The following is a 23,406-nucleotide window of genomic DNA, read 5'->3' on the forward strand; positions in this document are numbered from 1 at the left end:
GAAAAGAGTCGAAATAAAAGAATGTGTAGCTCCTGAATCAAATAAAACTTGAGCGGACGAGGAATAGATAATTATGGTACCTTCCACCACTGCTCCATTAGCATTTGCGTCTGATGGTACTATAGTAAACACACGACCCTGGGCTGGTTGTCGAGAAGCCTGACCTTCCTGCCTCGGCTGATAGTGTTGTTGTTGTGGGCGTTGCTGCTGCTGAGGGGGTCTTTGTTGCGAATTTCTCTGATACTGTTCCGGTACTTGATGATATGGGGGTCTCTGGTACTGCGGTTGATGTGCTTGAAACTATGGCTGAGGTCTCGGGTGCATCTGCGGGGGCGCCTGATAATGTGGTTGCTGAGGTGGTTGTTTACAAAAACGCGCAGAGTGACCCTCCATTCCGCAGTTATAACATTTACCCGTAAATCGGTTCATTGGCTGAGCAGGAGTTGAGGTATTTGTTACCATCGTCTTTAGTTTCTTAGAAGCATCACCCTGTGTTTGAGATGTATTCGATGCAGCCCTAGCATTGCTCTTCGCTTCTCTCTTTTGGTTACGACTTTTCCAGAATTCTTCGTTGTCTCGCTCTATCATTAGAGCCCGCTCTACTACATCGGCATACAATCTAAGCTTAAGTGGAGTCAACTTGTTACGAATTGACCCTCTCAGACCTCGTTCAAACTTCTTAGCTTTGCGAGCTTCATCCTGAATCATAAATGGGGCAAAACGGGATAATTCAGTAAATTTAGACTCATACTGGCCTACAGTCATCTCCCCCTGTTCTAAGCTTATGAATTCCTCTGCTTTTTGCTCCTGTACACACTCAGGAAAGTATTTCTCATTGAATTTCTCACAGAACATATCCCATGTCCATGCAGTATCTTCTTCAATTGTTCTAGCAATTGTCTCCCACTAGTGGTCGGCCTCTCCCTCTAACATGAAAACCGCAAGTATAACCTTCTGCTCCTCATCACATCCTAAAACAGTGAATATCTTCTCTATTTGCTTTTTCCACTTTTCTGCCTCCATAGGGTCCGATAAACCCTCAAAAGTAGGCGGCTTCAATCTCTTAAATTTCTCTATTAAGCCCCCAATGCCATCCTGCACAACTTGGGCGGCTCCTCTATTATCACGACGAATGTGTTGTCCAAGAATGGTTGCCATGTCACCTAAAGCACGAAAGACCCCATCCAGTGATTGGCCACTTTCGGTGGTCCCCGGTGTGGCTGCCACAGGACTAGCTCGACCTCTACCTCTACCTCTATTTCCACGCCAGCTCCCGGACATGTTCTAAATCAAACAATAAGCTTTAGATATCACATAAGGATGGATCACTAAAAGACAATACTACAAGTTAAGTTTTGATCACAACAACACTCGCAGGGGATATATCCTAATTTTCAAAGTGACTAAGTTTTCAAGTAAAACCCTAGGTCCTCAATGATTCTAAACTTGAGCTCTGATACCAATCTGTCACGCCCCGAAATCCGGCACCTGGGTATATCCGACCCCGATTCCGTACCCGCAGGCATGACTTATGTTTTGTATGTTTACACTTCATATTCCACGCATATATTGACAAAATAACCTCATTCATAAAATATAACAATCCAAAATTTTAATAATTAAACATTTATTTAAAGAAAAATGTCCATGTTCCAACTATTCAAGATTATCATCAAACACATATCATCGTAATGTTGTCATACTAAATGTTCATTACACTTATTTAGAAAATGGTAAAGAAACAAAATAAATAAAAGAAAATCTCTTTAAGCTCCTCCATGTGATCCTGATCCTGAAATTTTAAAATCCCAACAGGGTAAGCTGCGAAGCCTAGTGAGTAATCTCAACACAGGTTTCAAAATAACCTCATATAACATGAATAAAAGTATTAAAAGATACAATATCTATTTAGGTAAAACAACAAATGAGGAGATCTAATAAACACCAAATTTCAACGTAAATTCAAAGAAACATGAATGAATGAAATCAACATATGATATACTCCATAATAAAAGGTGTGGTTTATTCTTTTTAACACCAGGGCCAGTTTACACCGGTTGGCCAACACCCATGCCAATACAACACCTAGCCTGACAATGAGAACCTCTTGCATGACATGCTCACCCATCCAAAGGGCACTTGGTGAGGGACCCATTTGTACGTTAGCTGGTCAGACTACTACCCTACCGAACCTGGCAGTGGGAACCTTTTGCAATCCTGACATGCTCACCCACTCAAAGGGTACGGTAGATGTTCCAAAATGTACCAATTGGGTTTCTGGGACTTTCAACCCAAGGGTCTTGATCGCCCCACCTATTTACGCTTTAGGGATTTTCAACCCAGAGGACTTGATCGCCGCACCTATTTTCTGGTGTTCCAAAAACTGTTCGGAGTAAATATAATTTTAATAGTTCATGAGCAAAATATTTCTAAGGACAAATTGTTTCTAATCATTGTAAATTGTTTGTACATGATTTAAAGTTCTTATGTGAAAATATATTTATGCAATGCAATCCGTCAAATCCGATTCGATGGTCTGAAAAAGTATATTGAACTTGAATTTTTTTATTTTTTATTTTTTTTTTATTTTTTTTTAAATGCTCTAAATTCAGATTTTCTATAAATTACAAAAATAAAAATAATAATAAAAGAATTATTAATGCATGGGTAAACAAAAATATAAGTTTAGAGTTGATTCATAGCTTGCTAATTAAAATAAGGGGAACTATAAAAAAATCATGTTAAATAAACACAACAAAATATGAATCAAATAAATAAATCAATAAGAGAAAAATGCACAATTATTGACTGATTTGCATAATAATAAAAATAAAGGAAACCAAGTGGAATATAAGAAAATATATAAAGAAAATATCAAGTGAGAGAAACTCACTTTTTCTTAAAAAGAAGTCTTTTCTTTTTCTTTTCTTTTCTTCCTCTCTCTTCCTTTTTCTCTCTCCTCTTTTCTTTCTTCCTTTTTCTCTCTCTTCTCTCTCTCCCTCTCTTTCCAACGTGAATGTCCAGCAATACCCTTTTTTTTCTCTCTCTCTCTCTCTCTCTCTCTCTCTCTCTCTCTCTCTCTCTCTCTCCTCACGTCACAGCACCTCACCTCACCTCACGTTTCACCACCTACCACCCTACTCCTATTTATAGTGATTTATTTCACTGGCTATTAAACACGTGGGGGAGAAGGCAACGGTTGTTGCTTTGGTTTTCATCTCATTTGGTCACGTTTTTTTTTATTTTTTATTTTTTTTCTTTTAGATTTAAATAACGTGCACCATTAATATCATGTAATGTGTCATGCATGCCACGTGTGTGGCACATGTGTCACATGTGTGTGGTCCATGTATGTGATGTATATGATGCATGTATGCCACATGTGAAAGGTATGTGTGCATGATGTGTTTGGTGCATGTGTGTGGTTGGGATGTATTTGATGGTACATGGATGATGTAGATGGATGGATGGATTAGTGTATAATAGATGGACGGATAGATGTATGGGTAGATGGATGGATAAATGTACGGCTAGATGAGATCGGGGAATGGACTTTGTTATGTACCTGTGGATTATTGGTGAGATGGACGGTCAGTTTAGATGGATGGTAGATGGATGGATAAGTATTCTGATGATTTCAGCATATGGACGGTTTGATGGTTGTATTGTTGGATGGATGGTTAAATATATGGTTAGATTTATTAGTTAACGAACAGTTGGATTGGATATGTCCAAATTAATGGTTGAGATTGAACCAATTGATCTTGTAGATCGACGGTCATATCAGGCTAATTGGGTACATTGGTCAACGGTTAAAATTTGACGGTCAAGATTTTTTTTGGTTATTACATGGGCCATTTTGATGGATAAAAATCATTGACATGCTTGGGCCATTCAATGGATCCAAATTGTTCATATGATTTGGCTCATTCAGCAATCCAAACTCATCATATGATTGAAGCTGCTTTTCATGATCCATGGATATACTAAGTTGATCCATGCCAATGGATATACTAAGTTGATCCATGCCGGAAATTTTGTATGACACTCTTCAGCTTTACAAATGATCCAAACTGTTCATATGATTTGGCCCATTTCTAGTGATCCAAACCTTTGACATGCTTGGGCCATTTCAATGGATCAAAACCTTTGATGTGCTTGGGCCATTTTAGCAGATTTTGAACTTCTTATATGAATCGGCCCATTCAGCGATCCAAATGCATCATATGATTCGTATTACTATTAGTGATCTAAACTCATCATATGATTGAATCCTCTTTCCATGACACATCCCAATGGATATGTTAAGTTGATCCATCTATTCGTAATATTTGAGGTTGGTTCTCAGTGATCCACATCGTTAATTTTGTAGGATCGTCTTAAGTTCTATAGACAATTCAAACAATAAGGTTTCTTTTTACAATGATCCAAATTCATATGATTCGGCCCATTTCTAGTGATCCAAACCTTTGACATGGGCCATTTCGATGGATAAAAATCATTGACATGCATGAGCCATACAGTTGATCCAAATTGTTCATATGATTAGGCTAATTCGGCGATCCAAACTCATCATATGATTGAAGCTGCTTTTCATGATTCAAACTCAACATATGATTGAAGCTGCTTTTCATGATCCATGGCAACAGATATGCTAAGTTGATCCATGCCCTAAAACCCTCTTCCATTCTATACACAATTCAAACAATCAGGTTTCTTTTTACAACGATCCAAATTAATATGATTTGGCCCATTTCTAGTGATCCAAATCTTTGACATTGGCCATTTCGATGGATAAAAATCATTGACGTGCTTGAGCCATTCAATGGATCCAAATTGTTCATATGATTAGGCTCATATGGCGATCGAAACTCATCACACGATTGAAGCTGCATTTCATGATCCAAACTCAATGTATGATTGAAGCTGCATTTCATGATCCAAACTCATCATATGGTTGAAGCTGCTTTTCATGATCCATGGCAATGGATATGCTAAGTTGATCCATGCCCTAAAACCCTCTTCTGTTCTATACACAATTCAAACAATCAGGTTTCTTTTTACAACAATCCAAATTAATATGATTCGGCCTATTTCTAGTGATCCAAACCTTTGACATTGGCCATTTCGATGGATAAAAATCATTGACATGCTTGAGCCATTCAGTGGATCCAAATTGTTCATATGATTAGTCTCATTCGATGATTGAAACTCATCATACAATTGAAGCTGCTTTTCATTATCTAAACTCAACATATGATTGAAGCTGCTTTTCATGATCCAAACTCATCATATGGTTGAAGTTGCTTTTCATGATCCATGGCAATGGATATGCTAAGTTAATTCATGCCCTAAAACACTCATTTGTTCTATACACAATTCAATCAATCATGTTTCTTTTTACAACAATCCAATTTAATATGATTCGGCCCATTTCTAGTGATCCAAACCTTTGACATTGGCCATTTCGATGGATAAAAATCATTGACATGCTTGAGCTATTCAATCAATCCAAATTGTTCATATGATTAAGCTTATTCGGCGATCCAAACTCATCATATGATTGAAGCTACTTTTTATTATCCAAACTCAACATAGGATTAAAGCTACTTTTCATGATCCAAACTCATTATATGGTTGAAGCTGCTTTTCATGATCCATGGCAATGGATATGCTAAGTTGATCCATGCCCTAAAACCCTCTTCTGTTATATACACAATTCAATCAATCATGTTTCTTTTTACAACGATCCAAATTAATATCATTAGGCCCATTTGTTGTGATCCAAACCTTTGACATTGGCTATTTCGATGGATAAAAATCATTGACATGCTTGAACTATTCAGTGGATATAAATTGTTCATATCATTAGGCTCATTCAATGATTAAAACCCATCATACGATTGAAGCTGCTTTTCATGATCCAAATTGTTCATGTCATTAGGCTCATTCGATGATCAAAACTCATCATATGATTGAATCTGCTTTTCATGATCCAAACTCAACATATGATTGAAGCTGCTTTTCATGATCCAAACTTGTCATATGGTTGAAGCTGCTTTTCATGATCCATGGCAATGGATATGCTAAGTTGATCCATGCCCTAAAACCCTATTCTGTTCTATACCCAATTCAATCAATCAGGTTTCCTTTTACAACCATCCAAATTAATATGATTCGATCCATTTCTAGTGATCCAAACCTTTGAAATTGGCCATTTCGATGGATAAAAATCATTGACATGCTTTTGGCAATCTAAACTCATCATACGATTGAAACAGCTTTTCATGATCCAAACTCAACATATGATTGAGGCTGCTTTTCATGATCCAAACTCATCATATGGTTGAAGCTGCTTTTCATGATCTATGGCTATGGATATGCTAAGTTGATCCCATGCCCTGAAAACCTCTTTTGTTCTATACACAATTCAATCACTCAGGTTTCTTTTTACAACGATCCAAATTAATATGATTCTGCCCATTTCTAGTGATCCAAACCTTTGACATTGGCCATTTCGATGGACAAAAATCATTAACATGCTTGACCCATTCAGTGGATTCAAATTATTCATATGATTAGGCTCATTCGGTGATCCAAACTCATCAGACGATTGAAGTTGTTTTTCATGATCTAAACTCATCATATGGTTGTAGCTGCTTTTCATGATCCATGGCAATGGATATGATAAGTTGATCCATGCCCTAAAACCCTCTTTTGTTCTATACAAAATTCTATCAATCAGGTTTCTTTTTACCATGATCCAATTTAATATGATTTAGCCCATTTCTAGTGATTCAAACCTTTGACATTGGCCATTTCGATGGACAAAAATCATTAACATGCTTGACCCATTCAGTGGATTCAAATTATTCATATGATTAGGCTCATTCGGTGATCCAAACTCATCAGACGATTGAAGTTGTTTTTCATGATCTAAACTCATCATATGGTTGTAGCTGCTTTTCATGATCCATGGCAATGGATATGATAAGTTGATCCATGCCCTAAAACCCTCTTTTGTTCTATACAAAATTCTATCAATCAGGTTTCTTTTTACCATGATCCCATTTAATATGATTTAGCCCATTTCTAGTGATTCAAACCTTTGACATTGGCCATTTCGATGGACAAAAATCATTAACATGCTTGACCCATTCAGTGGATCCAAATTGTTCATATGATTAGGCTCATTAGGCATTCCAAACTCAACATATGATTGAAGCTGCTTTTCATTATCTAAACTCATCATATGGTCGAAGCTGCTTTTGATGATCCATGGCAATGGATATGCTAAGTTGATCCATGCGCTAAAACACTCTTCTGTTTGATACACAATTCAATCAAGCAGGTTTCTTTTTACAACGATCTAAATAAACCAGATTCAGCCCATTTCTAGTGATCCAAACCTTTGACATTGGCTATTTCGATGGATAAAAATCATTGACATGCTTGAGCCATTCAGTGGATCAAATTTGTTCATATCATTAGGTTCATTCGGCGATCCAAACTCATCATACGATTGAAGCTGCTTTCCATGATCCAAACTCATCATACGATTGAAGTTGCTTTTCACAATCCAAACTCAACATATGATTGAAGCTGCTTTTCATGATCCAAACTCATCATATGGTAGAAGCTGCTTTTCATGTTCCATGGCAATGGATGTGCTAAGTTGATCCATGCCTTAAAACCCTCTTCTGTTCTATACACAATTCAATGAATCGGGTTTCCTTTTATAACGATCCAAATTAATATGATTTGGCCCATTTCTAGTGATCCAAACCTTTGACATTGGCCATTTCGATGGATAAAAATCATTGACATGCTTGAGCCATTCAGTGGATCCAAATTGTTCGTATGATTGGGCTCATTTCACGATCCAAATTCATCATACTATTGAAGCTTCTTTTCATGATCCAAACTCAACATATGATTGAAGCTGCTTTTCATTATCCAAAATCAATATATGATTGAAGCTGCTTTTCATGATCCATGGCAATGGATATGCTAAGTTGATCCATGCGCTAAAACCCTCTTCTGTTCGATTACACAATTCAATCAATCAGGTTTCTTTTTACAACGATCCAAATAAATATGATTCGGACCATTTCTAGTGATCCAAACCTTTGACATTGGCCATTTCGATGCATAAAAATCATTGACATACTTGAGCCAGTCAGTGAATAAAAATTGTTCATATCATTAGGCTCATTCGATTGAAGTTGCTTTTCATGATCCAAACTCATCATATGGTAGAAGCTACTTTGCATGATCCATGCAAATGGTTGTGCTAAGTTGATCCATGCCTTAAAATCCTCTTTTATTCAATACACAATTCAATCAATCAGGTTTTCTTTTATAACGATCCAAATTAATATGATTCAGCCTATTTCTAGTGATCCAAACCTTTGACATTGGCCATTTCGATAGATAAAAATCATTGACATGCTTGAGCCATTCAATGGATCCAAATTGTTCGTATGATTAGGCTCATTTGCCGATCCAAATTTATCATATGATTGAAGCTGCTTTTCATGATCCAAACTCAACATATGATTGAAGTTGCTTTTCATGATCCAAACTCAACATAAAATTGAAGCTGCTTTTCATGATCCATGGCAATGCATATGCTAAGTTGATCCATGCGATAAAACCCTCTTTTGTTCGATACACAATTCAATCAAGCGAGTTTCTTTTTACAACGATCCAGATAAATATGATTCGGCTCATTTCTAGTGATCCAAACCTTTGACATTGGCCATTTCGATGGATAAAAATCATTGACATGCTTGAGCCATTCAGTGGATCAAAATTGTTCCTATCATTAGGCTCATTCGGCGATCCAAACACATCATACGATTGAAGCTGCTTTTCATGATCCAAACTCAACATATGATTGAAGCTGCTTTTCATGATCCAAACTCATCATATGCTTGAAGTTTCTTTTCATGATCCATGGCAATGGATATGCTAAGTTGATCCATGCACTAAAACCCTCTTCTGTTTGATACACTATTCAATCAAGTAGGTTTCTTTTTACAACGATCTAAATAAATATGATTCGGTCCATTTCTAGTGATCCAAACCTTTGACATTGGCCATTTCGATGGATAAAAATCATTGACATGCTTGAGCCATTCAGTGGATCAAAATTGTTCATATCATTAGGCTCATTTGGCGAACCAAACACATCATATGATCGAAGCTGCTTTCCCTGATCCAAACTCATCATACGATTAAAGCTGCATTTCGTGATCCAAACTCATCATATGGTAGAAGCTGCTTCTCATGTTCCATAGAAATGGATGTGCTAAGTTGATCCATGCCTTAAGAACCTCTTCTGTTCTATACAAAATTCAATGAATCGGGTTTCCTTTTATAACGATCCAAATCAATATGATTTGGCCCATTTCTAGTGATCCAAAACTTTGACATTGGCCATTTTGATGGATAAAAACCATTGGCATGCTTGAGCCGTTTAGTGGATCCAAATTATTCATATGATTAGGCTCATTTCGCGATCCAAATTCATCATACAATTGAAGCTACTTTTTAAGATCCAAACTCAACATATAATTGAAGCTGCTTTTCATGATCCAAACTCAACATATGATGAAGCTGCTTTTCATGATCCATGGCAATGGATATGCTAAGTTGATCCATGCGCTAAAACCCTTTTTTGTTCGATTACAAAATTCAATCAATCAGGTTTCTTTTTACAACAATCCAAATAAATATGATTCGGCCCATTTCTAGTGATCTAAGCCTTTGACATTTGCCATTTCGATGGATAAAAATCATTGACATGCTTGAGCCATTTAGTGGATAAAAATTGTTCATATCATTAGGGTCATTCGACGATCCAAAGTCATTGTACGATTGAAGTTGCTTTTCATGATCCAAACTCAACATATGATTGAAGTTACTTTTCTTAATCCAAACTCATCATATGGTAGAAGGTGCTTTTCATGATCCATGCAAATGGTTGTGCTATGTTGATCCATGCCTTAAAACCCTCTTCTGTTCTATACACAATTCAATCAATCAGGTTTCCTTTTATAACGATCCAACTTAATATGATTCGGCCTATTTCTAGTGATCCAAACCTTTGACATTGGCCATTTCGATAGATAAAAATCATTGACATGCTTGAGCCATTCAATGGATCCAAATTGTTCGTATGATTAGGCTCATTTGCCGATCCAAATTTATCATATGATTGAAGCTGCTTTTCATGATCCCAACTCAACATATGATTGAAGCTGCTTTTCATGATCCAAACTCAACATATGATTGAAGTTGCTTTTGCTGATCCAAACTCAACATAAAATTGAAGCTGCTTTTCATGATCCAATATGGTTGAAGCTGCTTTTCATCATCCACGGCAATGCATATGCTAAGTTGATCCATGCGCTAAAACCCTCTTTTATTCGATACACAATTCAATCAAGCGGGTTTCTTTTTACAACGATCCAGATAAATATGATTTGGCCCATTTCTAGTGATCCAAACCTTTGACATTGGCCATTTCGATGGATAAAAATCATTGACATGCTTGAGCCATTCAGTGGATCAAAATTGTTCATATCATTAGGCTCATTCCGCGATCCAAACACATCATACGATTGAAGCTGCTGTTCATGATCCAAACTCAACATATGATTGAAGTTGCTTTTCATGATAAAAAATCATCATATGCTTGAAGCTGCTTTTCATGATCCATGGCAATGGATATGCTAAGTTGATCCATGCGCTAAAACCCTCTTCTGTTTGATACACAATTCAATCAAGCAGGTTTCATTTTACAATGATCTAAATAAATATGATTCGGCCCATTTCTAGTGGTCCAAACCTTTGACATTAGCCATTTCAATGGATGAAAAATCATTCACATGCTTGAGCCATTCAGTGGATCAAATTTGTTCATATCATTAGGTTCATTCGGCGATCTAAACTCATCATTGGATTGAAGCTGCTTTCCATGATCCAAACTCATTATACAATTGAAGTTGCTTTTCAGGATCCAAACTCAACATATGATTGAAGCTGCTTTTCATGATCCAAACTCATCATATGGTAGAAGTTGCTTTTTATGTTCCATGGCAATGGATGTGCTAAGTTGATCCATGCCTTAAACCCATCTTCTGTTCTATACACAATTCAATGAATCGGGTTTCCTTTTATAATGATCCAAATTAATAGGTTTCTTTTTACAACGATCCAAATGAATATGATTTGGCCGATTTCTAGTGATCCAAACCTTTGACATTGGACATTTCGATGGATAAAAATCATTGACATGCTTGAGCCATTCAGTGGATCCAAATTGTTCATATTATTAGGCTCATTTCGCGATCCAAATTCATCATACGATTGAAGCCGCTTTTCAAGATCCAAACTCTACATATTGTGAAGCTGCTTTTCATGATCCAAACTCAACATATGATTGAAGCTGCTTTTCATGATCCATGCAAATGAATGTGCTAAGAGGATTCTTGCCTTAAAACCCTCTTATGTTCTATACACAATTCAATAAATCAGGTTTACTTTTATAACGATCCAAATTAATATCATTCGGCCTATTTCTACTGATCCAAACCGTTGACATTGGCCACTTCGATAGATAAAAATCATTGACATGCTTGAGCCATTCAATGGATCCAAATTGTTCGTATGATTAGGCTCATTTGCCGATCCAAATTTATCATATGATTGAAGCTGCTTTTCATGATCCAAACTCAACATATGATTGAAGTTGCTTTTCATGATCCAAACTCAACATAAAAGTGAGGCTACTTTTCAGGATCCAATATGGTTGAAGCGGCTTTTCATGAGCCACGACAATGCATATGCTAAGTTGATCCATGCGCTAAAACCTTCTTTTGTTCGATACACAATTCAATCAAGGGAGTTTCTTTTTACAACGATCCAGATAAATATGATTCAGCCCATTTCTAGTGATCCAAACCTTTGACCTTGGCCATTTCGTTGGATAAAAATCATTGACATGCTTGAGCCATTCAGTGGATCAAAATTGTTCATATCATTAGGCTCATTCGGTGATCCAAACACATCGTACGATTGAAGATGCTTTTCATGATCCAAACTCATCATATGATTGAAGCTGCTTTTCATGATCCATGGCAATGGATATGCTAAGTTGATCCATGTGCTAAAACCCTCTTCTGTTTGATACACAATTCAATCAAGTAGATTTCTTTTTACGACGATCTAAATAAATATGTTTCGGCCCATTTCTAGTAATCCAAACCTTTAACATTGGCCATTTCGATGGATAAAAATCATTGACATTGACATGCTTGAGCCATTCAGTGGATTAAAAGTGTTCATATCATTAGGCTCATTCGGCGATCCAAACTCATCATACGATTGAAGCTACTTTCCATGATCCAAACTCCTCATACGATTGAAGTTCCTTTTCACGATCCAAACTCAACATATGATTGAAGCTGCTTTTCATGATCCAAACTCAACATATTATTGAAGCTGCTTTTCATGATCGAAAATCATCATATGCTTTTCGACAATCTAAACTTATCATACGATTAAAGGTGCTTTTCACGATCCAAACTCAACATATGATTGAAGCTGCTTTTCATGATCCAAACTCATCATATGGTAGAAGTTGCTTTTCATGTTCCACGGCAATGGATGTGCTAAGTTGATCCATGCCTTAAAATCCTCTTCTGTTCTATACACAATTCAATGAAATGGGTTTCCTTTTATAACGATCCAAATTAATATGATTTGGCCCATTTCTAGTGATCCAAACCTTTGACATTGACCATTTCGATGGATAAAAATCATTGACATGCTTGAGCCATTCAGTGGATCCAAATTGTTCGTATGATTAGGCTCATTTCGCGATCCAAATTCATCATACGATTGAAGCTGCTTTTCAAGATCCAAACTCAACATATGATTGAAGCTGCTTTTCATGATCTAAACTCAACATATGATTGAAGCTGCTTTTCATGATCCATGGCAATGGATATGCTAAGTTGATCCATGTGCTAAAACCATCTTCTGTTGGATTGCACAATTCAATCAATCAGGTTTCTTTTTACAACAATCCAAATAAATATGATTCGACCCATTTCTAGTGATCCAAACCTTTGACATTGGCCATTTCGATGGATAAAAATCATTGACATGCTTGAGCTACTCAGTGGATAAAAATTGTTCATATCTTTAGGCTCATTCGACGATATAAACTCATTATCTTATTAAAGTAATAGGCGTGCTTTTTCATGATCCCGAACTCAGCAGGATGATTGAGCTACTTTTCATAATCCAAACTCATCATATGGTAGAAGGTGCTTTTCATGATCACATGCGAATGGTTGTCTTCGTTGATCCGTGCCCGCCCGACCCTCTTCCATTCGATACACAATTGATCGATGAGTTTTCGCGCCTCGCGATCGACTTAATATGATTCGGCCCATTTTAGTGATCCGAAACCTTTGACATTGGCCATTTCGTGGATAAAAAATCATTGACGTGCTTGAGCCGTGCATGGATCAAAATTGCTCTATCATTAGGCTCATTCGGCAATCCCGAACACATCATACGATTGATACGATTATTTGCTTTTCATGATCGAGCTAGAGCATATGATGGGCTGCTTTTCATGATCGAACTCATCCTTATGCTTGAAGTTTCTTTTCATGATCATGGCAATGGATACGTGAGATTGATCCATGCACTAACCCTCTTACCATTTGATACCTTTATTCAATCAGGTTTCTTTTTACAACGATCTAGTTAAATATGATTCGGCCCATTTCTAGTGATCGAAATCTTTGACATTGGCCATTTCGATGGATAAAAATCATTGACTTGCTTTAACCATTCGGTGGATCAAAATTGTTCATATCATTAGGCTTATTCAGCGATCCAAACTCATCATACGATTGAACCTGCTTTCCATGATCCAAACTCATCGTACGATTGAAGTTGCTTTTCACGATCCAAACTCAACATATGATTGAAGCTGCTTTTCATGATTTAAACTCATCATATGCTAAGTTGATCCATGCCCTAAACCCCCTTTTGTTCTGTACACAATTCAATCAATCAGGTGTCTTTTTACAACGATCCAAATTAATATGATTTGGCCCATTTCTAGTGATCTAAACCTTTGACATAGGCCATTTCAATGGATAAAAATCATTGACATGCTTAAGCCATTCAGTGGATCCAAATTGTTTGTATGATTAGGCTCATTTGGCGATCAAAACTTATCATACGATTGAAGCTGCTTTTCATGATCCAATCTCAACATATGATTAAAGATGCTTTTCATGATCCAAACTCAACATATAATTGAAGATGCTTTTCATGATCCAAACTCATCATATGCTTGAAGCTGCTTTTCATGATCCATGGCAATGGATATGCTAAGTTGATCCATGCGCTAAAACCCTCTTCTGTTTGATACACAATTCAATCAAGCATTTTTCTTTTTACGACGATCTAAATAAATATGATTCGGCCCATATCTAGTGATCCAAACCTTTAACATTGGCCATTTCGATGGATAAAAATCATTGACATCGACATGCTTGAGCCATTCAGTGGATTAAAATTGTTCATATCATTAGGTTCATTCGGCGATCAAACTCATCATATGATTGAAGCTGCTTTCCATGATCCAAACTCATCATACGATTGAAGTTGCTTTTCACGATCCAAACTCAACATATGATTGAAGCTGCTTTTCATGATCCAAACTCATCATATGGTAGAAGTTGCTTTTCATGTTCCATGGCAATGGATGTGCTAAGTTGATCCATGCCTTAAAACCCTCCTCTATTCTATACACAATTCAATGAATCGGGTTTCCTTTTATAACGATCCAAATTAATATGATTTGGCCCATTTCTAGTGATCCAAACCTTTGACATTGGCCATTTCGATGGATAAAAATCATTGACATGCTTGAGCCATTCAGTGGATCCAAATTGTTCATATGATTAGGCTCATTTCTCGATCCAAATTCATCATACGATTGAAGCTGCTTTTCAAGATCCAAACTCAACATATGATTGAAGCTGCTTTTCATGATCCAAACTCAACATATGATTGAAGCTGCTTTTCATGATCCATGCAAATGAATGTGCTAAGAGGATCCATGCCTTAAAACCCTCTTATGTTCTATACACAATTCAATGAATCAGGTTTCCTTTTATAACGATCCAAATTAATATTATTCGGCCTATTTCTAGTGATCCAAACCATTGACATTGGCCACTTCGATAGATAAAAATCATTGACATGCTTGAGCCATTCAATGGATCCAAATTGTTCGTATGATTAGGCTTATTTGCCTATCCAAATTTATCACATGATTGAAGCTGCTTTTCATGATCCAAACTCAACATATGATTGAAGTTGCTTTTCATGATCCAAACTCAACATAAAAGTGAGGCTGATTTTCAGGATCCAATATGGTTGATGCTACTTTGCATGATCCACGGCAATGCATATGCTAAGTTGATCCATGCGTTAAAACCTTCTTTTGTTCGATACACAATTCAATCAAGCAAGTTTCTTTTTACAACGATCCAGATAAATATGATTCAGCCCATTTCTTGTGATCCAAACCTTTGACCTTGGCCATTTCGTTGGATAAAAATCATTGACATGCTTAAGCCATTCACTAGATCAAAATTGTTCGTATCATTAGGCTCAGTTGATCCATGTGCTAAAACCCTCTTCTGTTTGATACACAATTCAATCAAGCAGATTTCTTTTTCCAAACTCAACATATGATTGAACCTGCGTTTCATGATCCATGGCAATGGATATGCTAAGAGGATCCATGCGCTAAAACCCTCTTCTGTTCGATTACACAATCCAATCGAACAGGTTTCTTTTTACAACGATCCAAATAAATATGATTCGGCCCATTTCTAGTGATCCAAACCTTTGACATTGGCCATTTCGATGGATAAAAATCATTGACATTGACATGCTTGAGCCATTCAGTAGATTAAAAGTGTTCATATCATTAGGCTCATTCGGCGATCCAAACTCATCATACGATTGAAGCTGCTTTCCATGATCCAAACTCCTCATACGATTGATGTTCCTTTTCACAATCCAAACTCAACATATGATTGAAGCTGCTTTTCATGATACAAACTCATCATATGGTAGAATTTGCTTTTCATGTTCCACAGCAATGGATATGCTAAGTTGATCCATGCCTTAAAATCCTCTTTTGTTATATACACAATTCAATGAATCGGGTTTCCTTTTATAAGGATCCAAATTAATATGATTTGGCCCATTTCTAGTGATCCAAACCTTTGACATTGACTACTTCAATGGATAAAAATCATTGACATGCTTGAGCCATTCAGTGGATCCATATTGTTCGTATGATTAGGCTCATTTCGCGATCCAAATTCATCATACGATTGAAGCTACTTTTCAAGGTCCAAACTCAACATATGATTGAAGCTGCTTTTCATGATCCAAACTCAACATATGATTGAAGTTGCATTTCTTGATCCATGGCAATGGATATGCTAAGTTGATCCATGTGCTAAAACCCTCTTCTGTTGGATTGCACAATTCAATCAATCAGGTTTCTTATTACAACAATCCAAATAAATATGATTCGGCCCATTTCTAGTGATCCAAACCTTTGACATTGGCCATTTCGATGGATAAATATCATTGGCATGCTTGAGCCACTCAGTGGATAAAAATTGTTCATATCTTTAGGCTCATTCGACGATGCAAACTCATCATATGATTGAAGCTGCTTTTCATGATCCAAACTCAACATATGATTGAAGCTGCTTTTCATGATACAAACTCAACATATGATTGAAGCTGCTTTTCATGATCCATGGCAATGGATATGCTAAGTTGATCCATGCGCTAAAACCCTCTTCTGTTCGATTACACAATTCAATCAATCAGGTTTCTTTTTACAACGATCCAAATAAATATGATTCGGCCCATTTCTAGTGATCCAAACCTTTGACATTGGCCATTTCGATGGATAAAAATCATTGACATGCTTGAGCCATTCAGTGGATAAAAATTGTTCATATCATTAGGCTCATTCTACGATCCAAACTCATCATACGATTGAAGCTGCTTTTCATGATCCAAACTCAACATATGATTGAAGCTGCTTTTCATGATCCAAACTCAACATATGATTGAAGCTGCTTTTCATGATCCATGGCAATGGATATGCTAAGTTGATCCATGTGCTAAAACCCTCTTCTGTTTGATACACAATTCAATCAAGCAGATTTCTTTTTACGACGATCTAAATAAATATGTTTCGGCCCATTTCTAGTAATCCAAACCTTTAACATTGGCCATTTCGATGGATAAAAATCATTGACATTGACATGCTTAAGCCATTCAGTGGATTAAAAGTGTTCATATCATTAGGCTCATTCGACAATCCAAACTCATCATACGATTGAAGCTGCTTTCCATGATCCAAACTCCTCATATGATTGAAGTTCCTTTTCACGATCCAAACTCAACATATGATTGAAGCTGCTTTTCATGATCCCAACTCAACATATGGTAGAAGTTGCTTTTCATGTTCCATTGCAATGGATGTGCTAAGTCATGCATTAAAACCCTCTTCTGTTCTATATACAATTCAATTAATATGATTTGGCCCATCTAGTGATCCAAACCTTTGACATTGGCCATTTTGATGGATAAAATCATTAACATACTTGAGCCATTTAGTGGATCCAAATTGTTCGTATGATTAGGCTCATTTCGCGATCCAAATTCATCATACGATTGAAGCTGCTTTTCAAGATCCAAACTCAACATATGATTGAAGTTGCTTTTCATTATCCAAACTCAACATATGATTGAAGCTGCATTTCATGATCCATGGCAATGGATATGCTAAGTTGATCCCTGTGCTAAAACCCTCTTCTGTTGGATTGTACAATTCAATCAATCAAGTTTCTTATTACAACAATCCAAATAAATATGATTCGGCCCATTTCTAGTGATCCAAACCTTTGACATTGGCCACTTCGATGGATAAATATCATTGACATGCTTGAGCCACTCAGTGGATAAAAATTGTTCACATCTTTAGGTTCATTCGACGATTCAAACTCATCATACGATTGAAGCTGCTTTTCATGATCCAAACTCAACATATGATTGAAGCTGCTTTTCATGATACAAACTCAACATATGATTGAAGCTGCTTTTCATGTTCCATGGCAATAGATATGCTAAGTTGATCCATACGCTAAAACCTAAAACCCTCTTCTGTTCGATTACACAATTCAATCAATCAGGTTTCTTTTTACAACGATACAAATAAATAAGAATCGGTCCATTTCTAGTGATCCAAACCTTTGGCATTGGCCATTTCGATGAATAAAAATCATTGACATGCTTGAGCCATTCAGTAGATAAATATTGTTCTTATCATTAGGCTCATTCGACGATCCAAACACATCGTACGATTGAAGATGCTTTTCATGATCCAAACTCATCATATGATTGAAGCTGCTTTTCATGATCCATGGCAATGGATATGCTAAGTTGATCCATGTGCTAAAACCCTCTTATGTTTGATACACAATTCAATCAAGCAGATTTCTTTTTACGACAATCTAAATAAATATGTTTTGGCCCATTTCTAGTAATCCCAACCTTTAACATTGGCCATTTCGATGGATAAAAATCATTGACATTGACATGCTTGAGCCATTCAGTGGATTAAAAGTGTTCATATCATTAGGCTCATTCGGCAATCCAAACTCATCATACGATTGAAGTTGCTTTCCATGATCCAAACTCCTCATACGATTGAAGTTCCTTTTCACGATCCAAACTCAACATATGATTGAAGCTGCTTTTCATGATCCCAACTCAACATATGATTGAAGCTGTTTTTCATGATCCAAACTCAACATATTATTGAAGCTACTTTTCATGATTGAAAATCATCATATGCTTGAAGCTGCTTTTCATGATCCATGCGATAAAACCCTCTTTTGTTTTTGATACACAATTCAATCAAGACATTTCTTTTTACAACGATCTAAATAAATATGATTCGGCCCATTTCTAGTGATCCAAACCTTTAACATTTGCCATTTCAATTGATAAAAATCATTGATATGCTTGAGCCATTCAGTGGATCAAATTTGTTCATATCATTAGGTTCATTCGGCGATCCAAACTCATCTTACGATTGAAGTTGCTTTCCATGATCCAAACTCATCATACGATTGAAGTTGCTTTTCACGATCCAAACTCAACATATGATTAAAGCTGCTTTTCATGATCCAAACTCATCATATGGTAGAAGTTGCTTTTCATGTTCCATGGCAATGGATGTGCTAAGTTGATCCATGCCTTAAAACCCTCTTCTGTTCTATACACAATTCAATGAATCAGGTTTCCTTTTATATCAATCCAAATTAATATAATTTGGCCCATTTCTAGTGATCCAAACCTCTCGTTTCAACACTGAGGTCATGGTATCGATTCCCAAGTGGGGGTGGCTAACAGTGAAGTGTGAACTGAAAGTGAGGTGTACTAATAGGCTAACAAAAAAAAATAGTGATCCAAACGTTTAACATTGGACATTTCGATGGATAAAAATCATTGACATGCTTGAGCCATTCAGTGGATCCAAATTGTTCATATCATTAGGCTCATTTCGCGATCTAACTTCATCATACAATTGAAGCTGCTTTCCACGATCCAAATTCATGATACGTTGAAGTTGCTTTTCAAGATCCAAACTCAACATATGATTGAAGTAGCTTTTCATGATCCGAACTCAACATATGACTGAAGCTGCTTTTCATGATCCATGGCAATGGATATGCTAAGTTGATCCATGCGCTAAAACCTTCTTCTGTTTGATACACAATTCAATCAAGCAGATTTCTTTTTACGACAATCTAAATAAATATGTTTCAGCCCATTTCTAGTAATCCAAACCTTTAACATTGGCCATTTAGATGGATAAAAATCATTGACATTGACATGCTTGAGCCATTCAGTGGATTAAAAGTGTTCATATCAATAGGCTCATTCAGCGATCCAAACTCATCATACGATTGAAGCTGCTTTCCATGATCCAAACTCCTCATACGATTGAAGTTCCTTTTCACGATCCAAACTCAACATATGATTGAAGCTGCTTTTCATGATCCCAACTCAACATATGATTGAAGCTGCTTTTCATGATCCAAACTCAACATATTATTGAACCTGCTTTTCATGATCGAAAATCATCATATGCTTGAAGCTGCTTTTCATGATCCATGACAAGGGATGTGCTAAGTTGTTCCATGTGATAAAACCCTCTTCTGTTTGATACACAATTCAATCAAGACGTTTCTTTTTACAACGATCTAAATAAATATGATTCGGCCCATTTCTAGTGATCCAAACCTTTGACATTGGCCATTTCAATGGATAAAAATCATTGACATGCTTGAGCCATTCAGTGGATCAAATTTGTTCATATCATTAGGTTCATTCGGCGATCCAAACTCATCATACGATTGAAGTTGCTTTCCATGATCCAAACTCATCATACGATTGAAGTTGCTTTTCACGATCCAAACTCAACATATGATTGAAGCTGCTTTTCATGATCCAAACTCATCATATGGTAGAAGTTGCTTTTCATGTTCCATGGCAATGGATGTGCTAAGTTGATCCATGCCTTAAAACCCTCTTCTGTTCTATACACAATTCAATGAATCAGGTTTCCTTTTATAACGATCCAAATTAATATCATTCGGCCTATTTCTAGTGATCCAAACCATTGACATTGGCCACTTCGATAGATAAAAATTATTGACATGCTTGAGCCATTCAGTGGATCCAAATTGTTCATATTATTAGGCTCATTTCTCGATCCAAATTCATCATACGATTGAAGCCACTTTTCACTTTTCAAGATCCAAACTCTACATATTATGAAGCTGCTTTTCATGATCCAAACTCAACATATGATTGAAGCTGCTTTTCATGATCCATGCAAATGAATGTGCTAAGAGGATCCATGCCTTAAAACCCTCTTATGTTCTATACACAATTCAATAAATCAGGTTTCCTTTTATAACGATCCAAATTAATATCATTAGGCCTATTTCTAGTGATCCAAACCATTGACATTGGCCACTTCGATAGATAAAAATCATTGACATGCTTGAGCCATTCAATGGATCTAAATTGTTCGTTTGATTAGGCTTATTTGCAGATCCAAATTTATCATATGATTGAAGCTGCTTTTCATGATCTAAACTCAACATATGATTGAAGTTGCTTTTCATGATCCAAACTCAACATAAAAGTGAGGCTGCTTTTCAGGATCCAATATGGTTGAAGCTGCTTTACATGAACCACGACAATGCATATGCTAAGTTGATCCATGCGCTAAAACCTTCTTTTGTTCGATACACAATTCAATCAAGCGAGTTTCTTTTTACAACGATCCAGATAAATATGATTCAGCCCATTTCTAGTGATCCAAACCTTTGACCTTGGCCATTTCGTTGGATAAAAATCATTGACATGCTTGAGCCATTCAGTGGATCAAAATTGTTCATATCATTAGGCTCATTCGGCAATCCAAACACATCGTACGATTGAAGATGCTTTTCATGATCCAAACTCAACATATAATTGAAGCTGATTTTCATGATCAAAACTTAACATATAATTGAAGCTGATTTTCGTGATCCAAACTCAACATATCATTGAAGCTGCTTTCAATGATCCGTTGATCCATGCCTTAAAACCCCTTTTCTTCTATACACAATTCAATAAATCAGGTTTCCTTTTATAACGATCCAAATTAATATCATTCGGCCTATTTCTAGTGATCCAAACTATTGACATTGGCCACTTCGATAGATAAAAATCATTGACATGCTTGAGCCATTCAATGGATCCAAATTGTTCATATGATTTGGCTTATTTGCCGATCCAAATTTATCATATGATTGAAGCTGCTTTTCATGATCCAAACTCAACATAAGATTGAAGTTGCTTTTCATGATCCAAACTCAACAAAAAAGTGAGGCTGCTTTTCAAGATCCAATATGGTTGAAGCTGCTTTTCAGGATCCAATATGGTTGAAGCTGCTTTTCATGATCCATGGCAATCCATATGCTAAGTTGATCCATGCGCTAAACCTTCTTTTGTTCGATACACAATTCAATCAAGCAAGTTTCTTTTTACAACGATCCAGATAAATATGATTCAGCCCATTTCTAGTGATCCAAACCTTTGACCTTGGCCATTTTGTTGGATAAAAATCATTGACATGCTTGAGCCATTCACTGGATCAAAATTGTTCATATCACTAGGCTCATTCAGCGATCCAAACTCATCGTACGATTGAAGATGCTTTTCATGATCCAAACTCATCATATGATTGAAGCTGCTTTTCATGATCCATGGCAATGGATATGCTAAGTTGATCCATGTGCTAAAACCCTCTTCTGTTTGATACACAATTCAATCAAGCAGATTTCTTTTTACGACGATTTAAATAAATATGTTTCGGCCCATTTCTAGTAATCAAAACCTTTAACATGCTTGAGCCATTCAGTGGATTACAAGTATTCATATCATTAGGCTCTTTCGGCGATCCAAACTCATCATACAATTGAAGCTGCTTTCCATGATCCATACTCCTCATACAATTGAAGTTCCTCTTCATGATCCAAACTCAACATATGATTGAAGCTGCTTTTCGTGATCCAAACTCATCATATGGTAGAAGTTGCTTTTCATGTTCCACGGCAATGGATGTGCTAAGTTGATCCATGCCTTAAAATCCTCTTCTGTTCTATACACAATTCAATGAATCGGGTTTCCTTTTATAAGGATCCAAATTAATATGATTTGGCCCATTTCTAGTGATCCAAACCTTTGACATTGACCATTTCGATAGATAAAAATCATTGACATGCTTGAGCCATTCAATGGATCCAAATTTTTCGTATGATTAGGCTCATTTTGCGATCCAAATTCATCATATGATTGAAGCTGCTTTTCAAGATCCAAACTCAACATATGATTGAAGCTGCTTTTTATGATCCAAACTCAACATATGATTGAAGTTGCATTTCATGATCCATGGCAATGGATATGCTAAGTTCATCCATGTGCTAAAACCCTCTTCTGTTGGATTGCAAAATTCAATCAATCAGGTTTCTTATTACAACAATCCAAATAAATATGATTCGGCCCATTTCTAGTGATCCAAACCTTTGACATTGGCCATTTCGATGGATAAAAATCATTGACATGCTTGAGTTCAGTAGATAAAGATTGTTCGTATCATTAGGCTCATTCGACGATCCAAACGTATCATACGATTGAAGATGC

At 36.5% G+C, this 23,406-nt stretch overlaps 1 protein-coding gene across 1 annotated transcript; it reads right to left on the reverse strand.

The window, feature by feature from the left end:
* Positions 1 to 300: 300 nt before the first annotated feature.
* On the reverse strand, positions 301 to 1,281 carry LOC131251850 (uncharacterized). Its single transcript, XM_058252844.1, has 2 exons — positions 952 to 1,281; positions 301 to 807 (listed from the first exon to the last, which is right to left on the reverse strand). Exons 1-2 carry the CDS (start codon positions 1,279 to 1,281, stop codon positions 301 to 303), a joined length of 837 nt encoding a protein of 278 aa, XP_058108827.1.
* Between the last annotated feature and the right edge of the window lie 22,125 nt (positions 1,282 to 23,406).

The sequence above is a fragment of the Magnolia sinica genome, chromosome 7 (genome assembly GCF_029962835.1).
Source record: "Magnolia sinica isolate HGM2019 chromosome 7, MsV1, whole genome shotgun sequence".
NCBI classification, from domain to species: domain Eukaryota; kingdom Viridiplantae; phylum Streptophyta; class Magnoliopsida; order Magnoliales; family Magnoliaceae; genus Magnolia; species Magnolia sinica.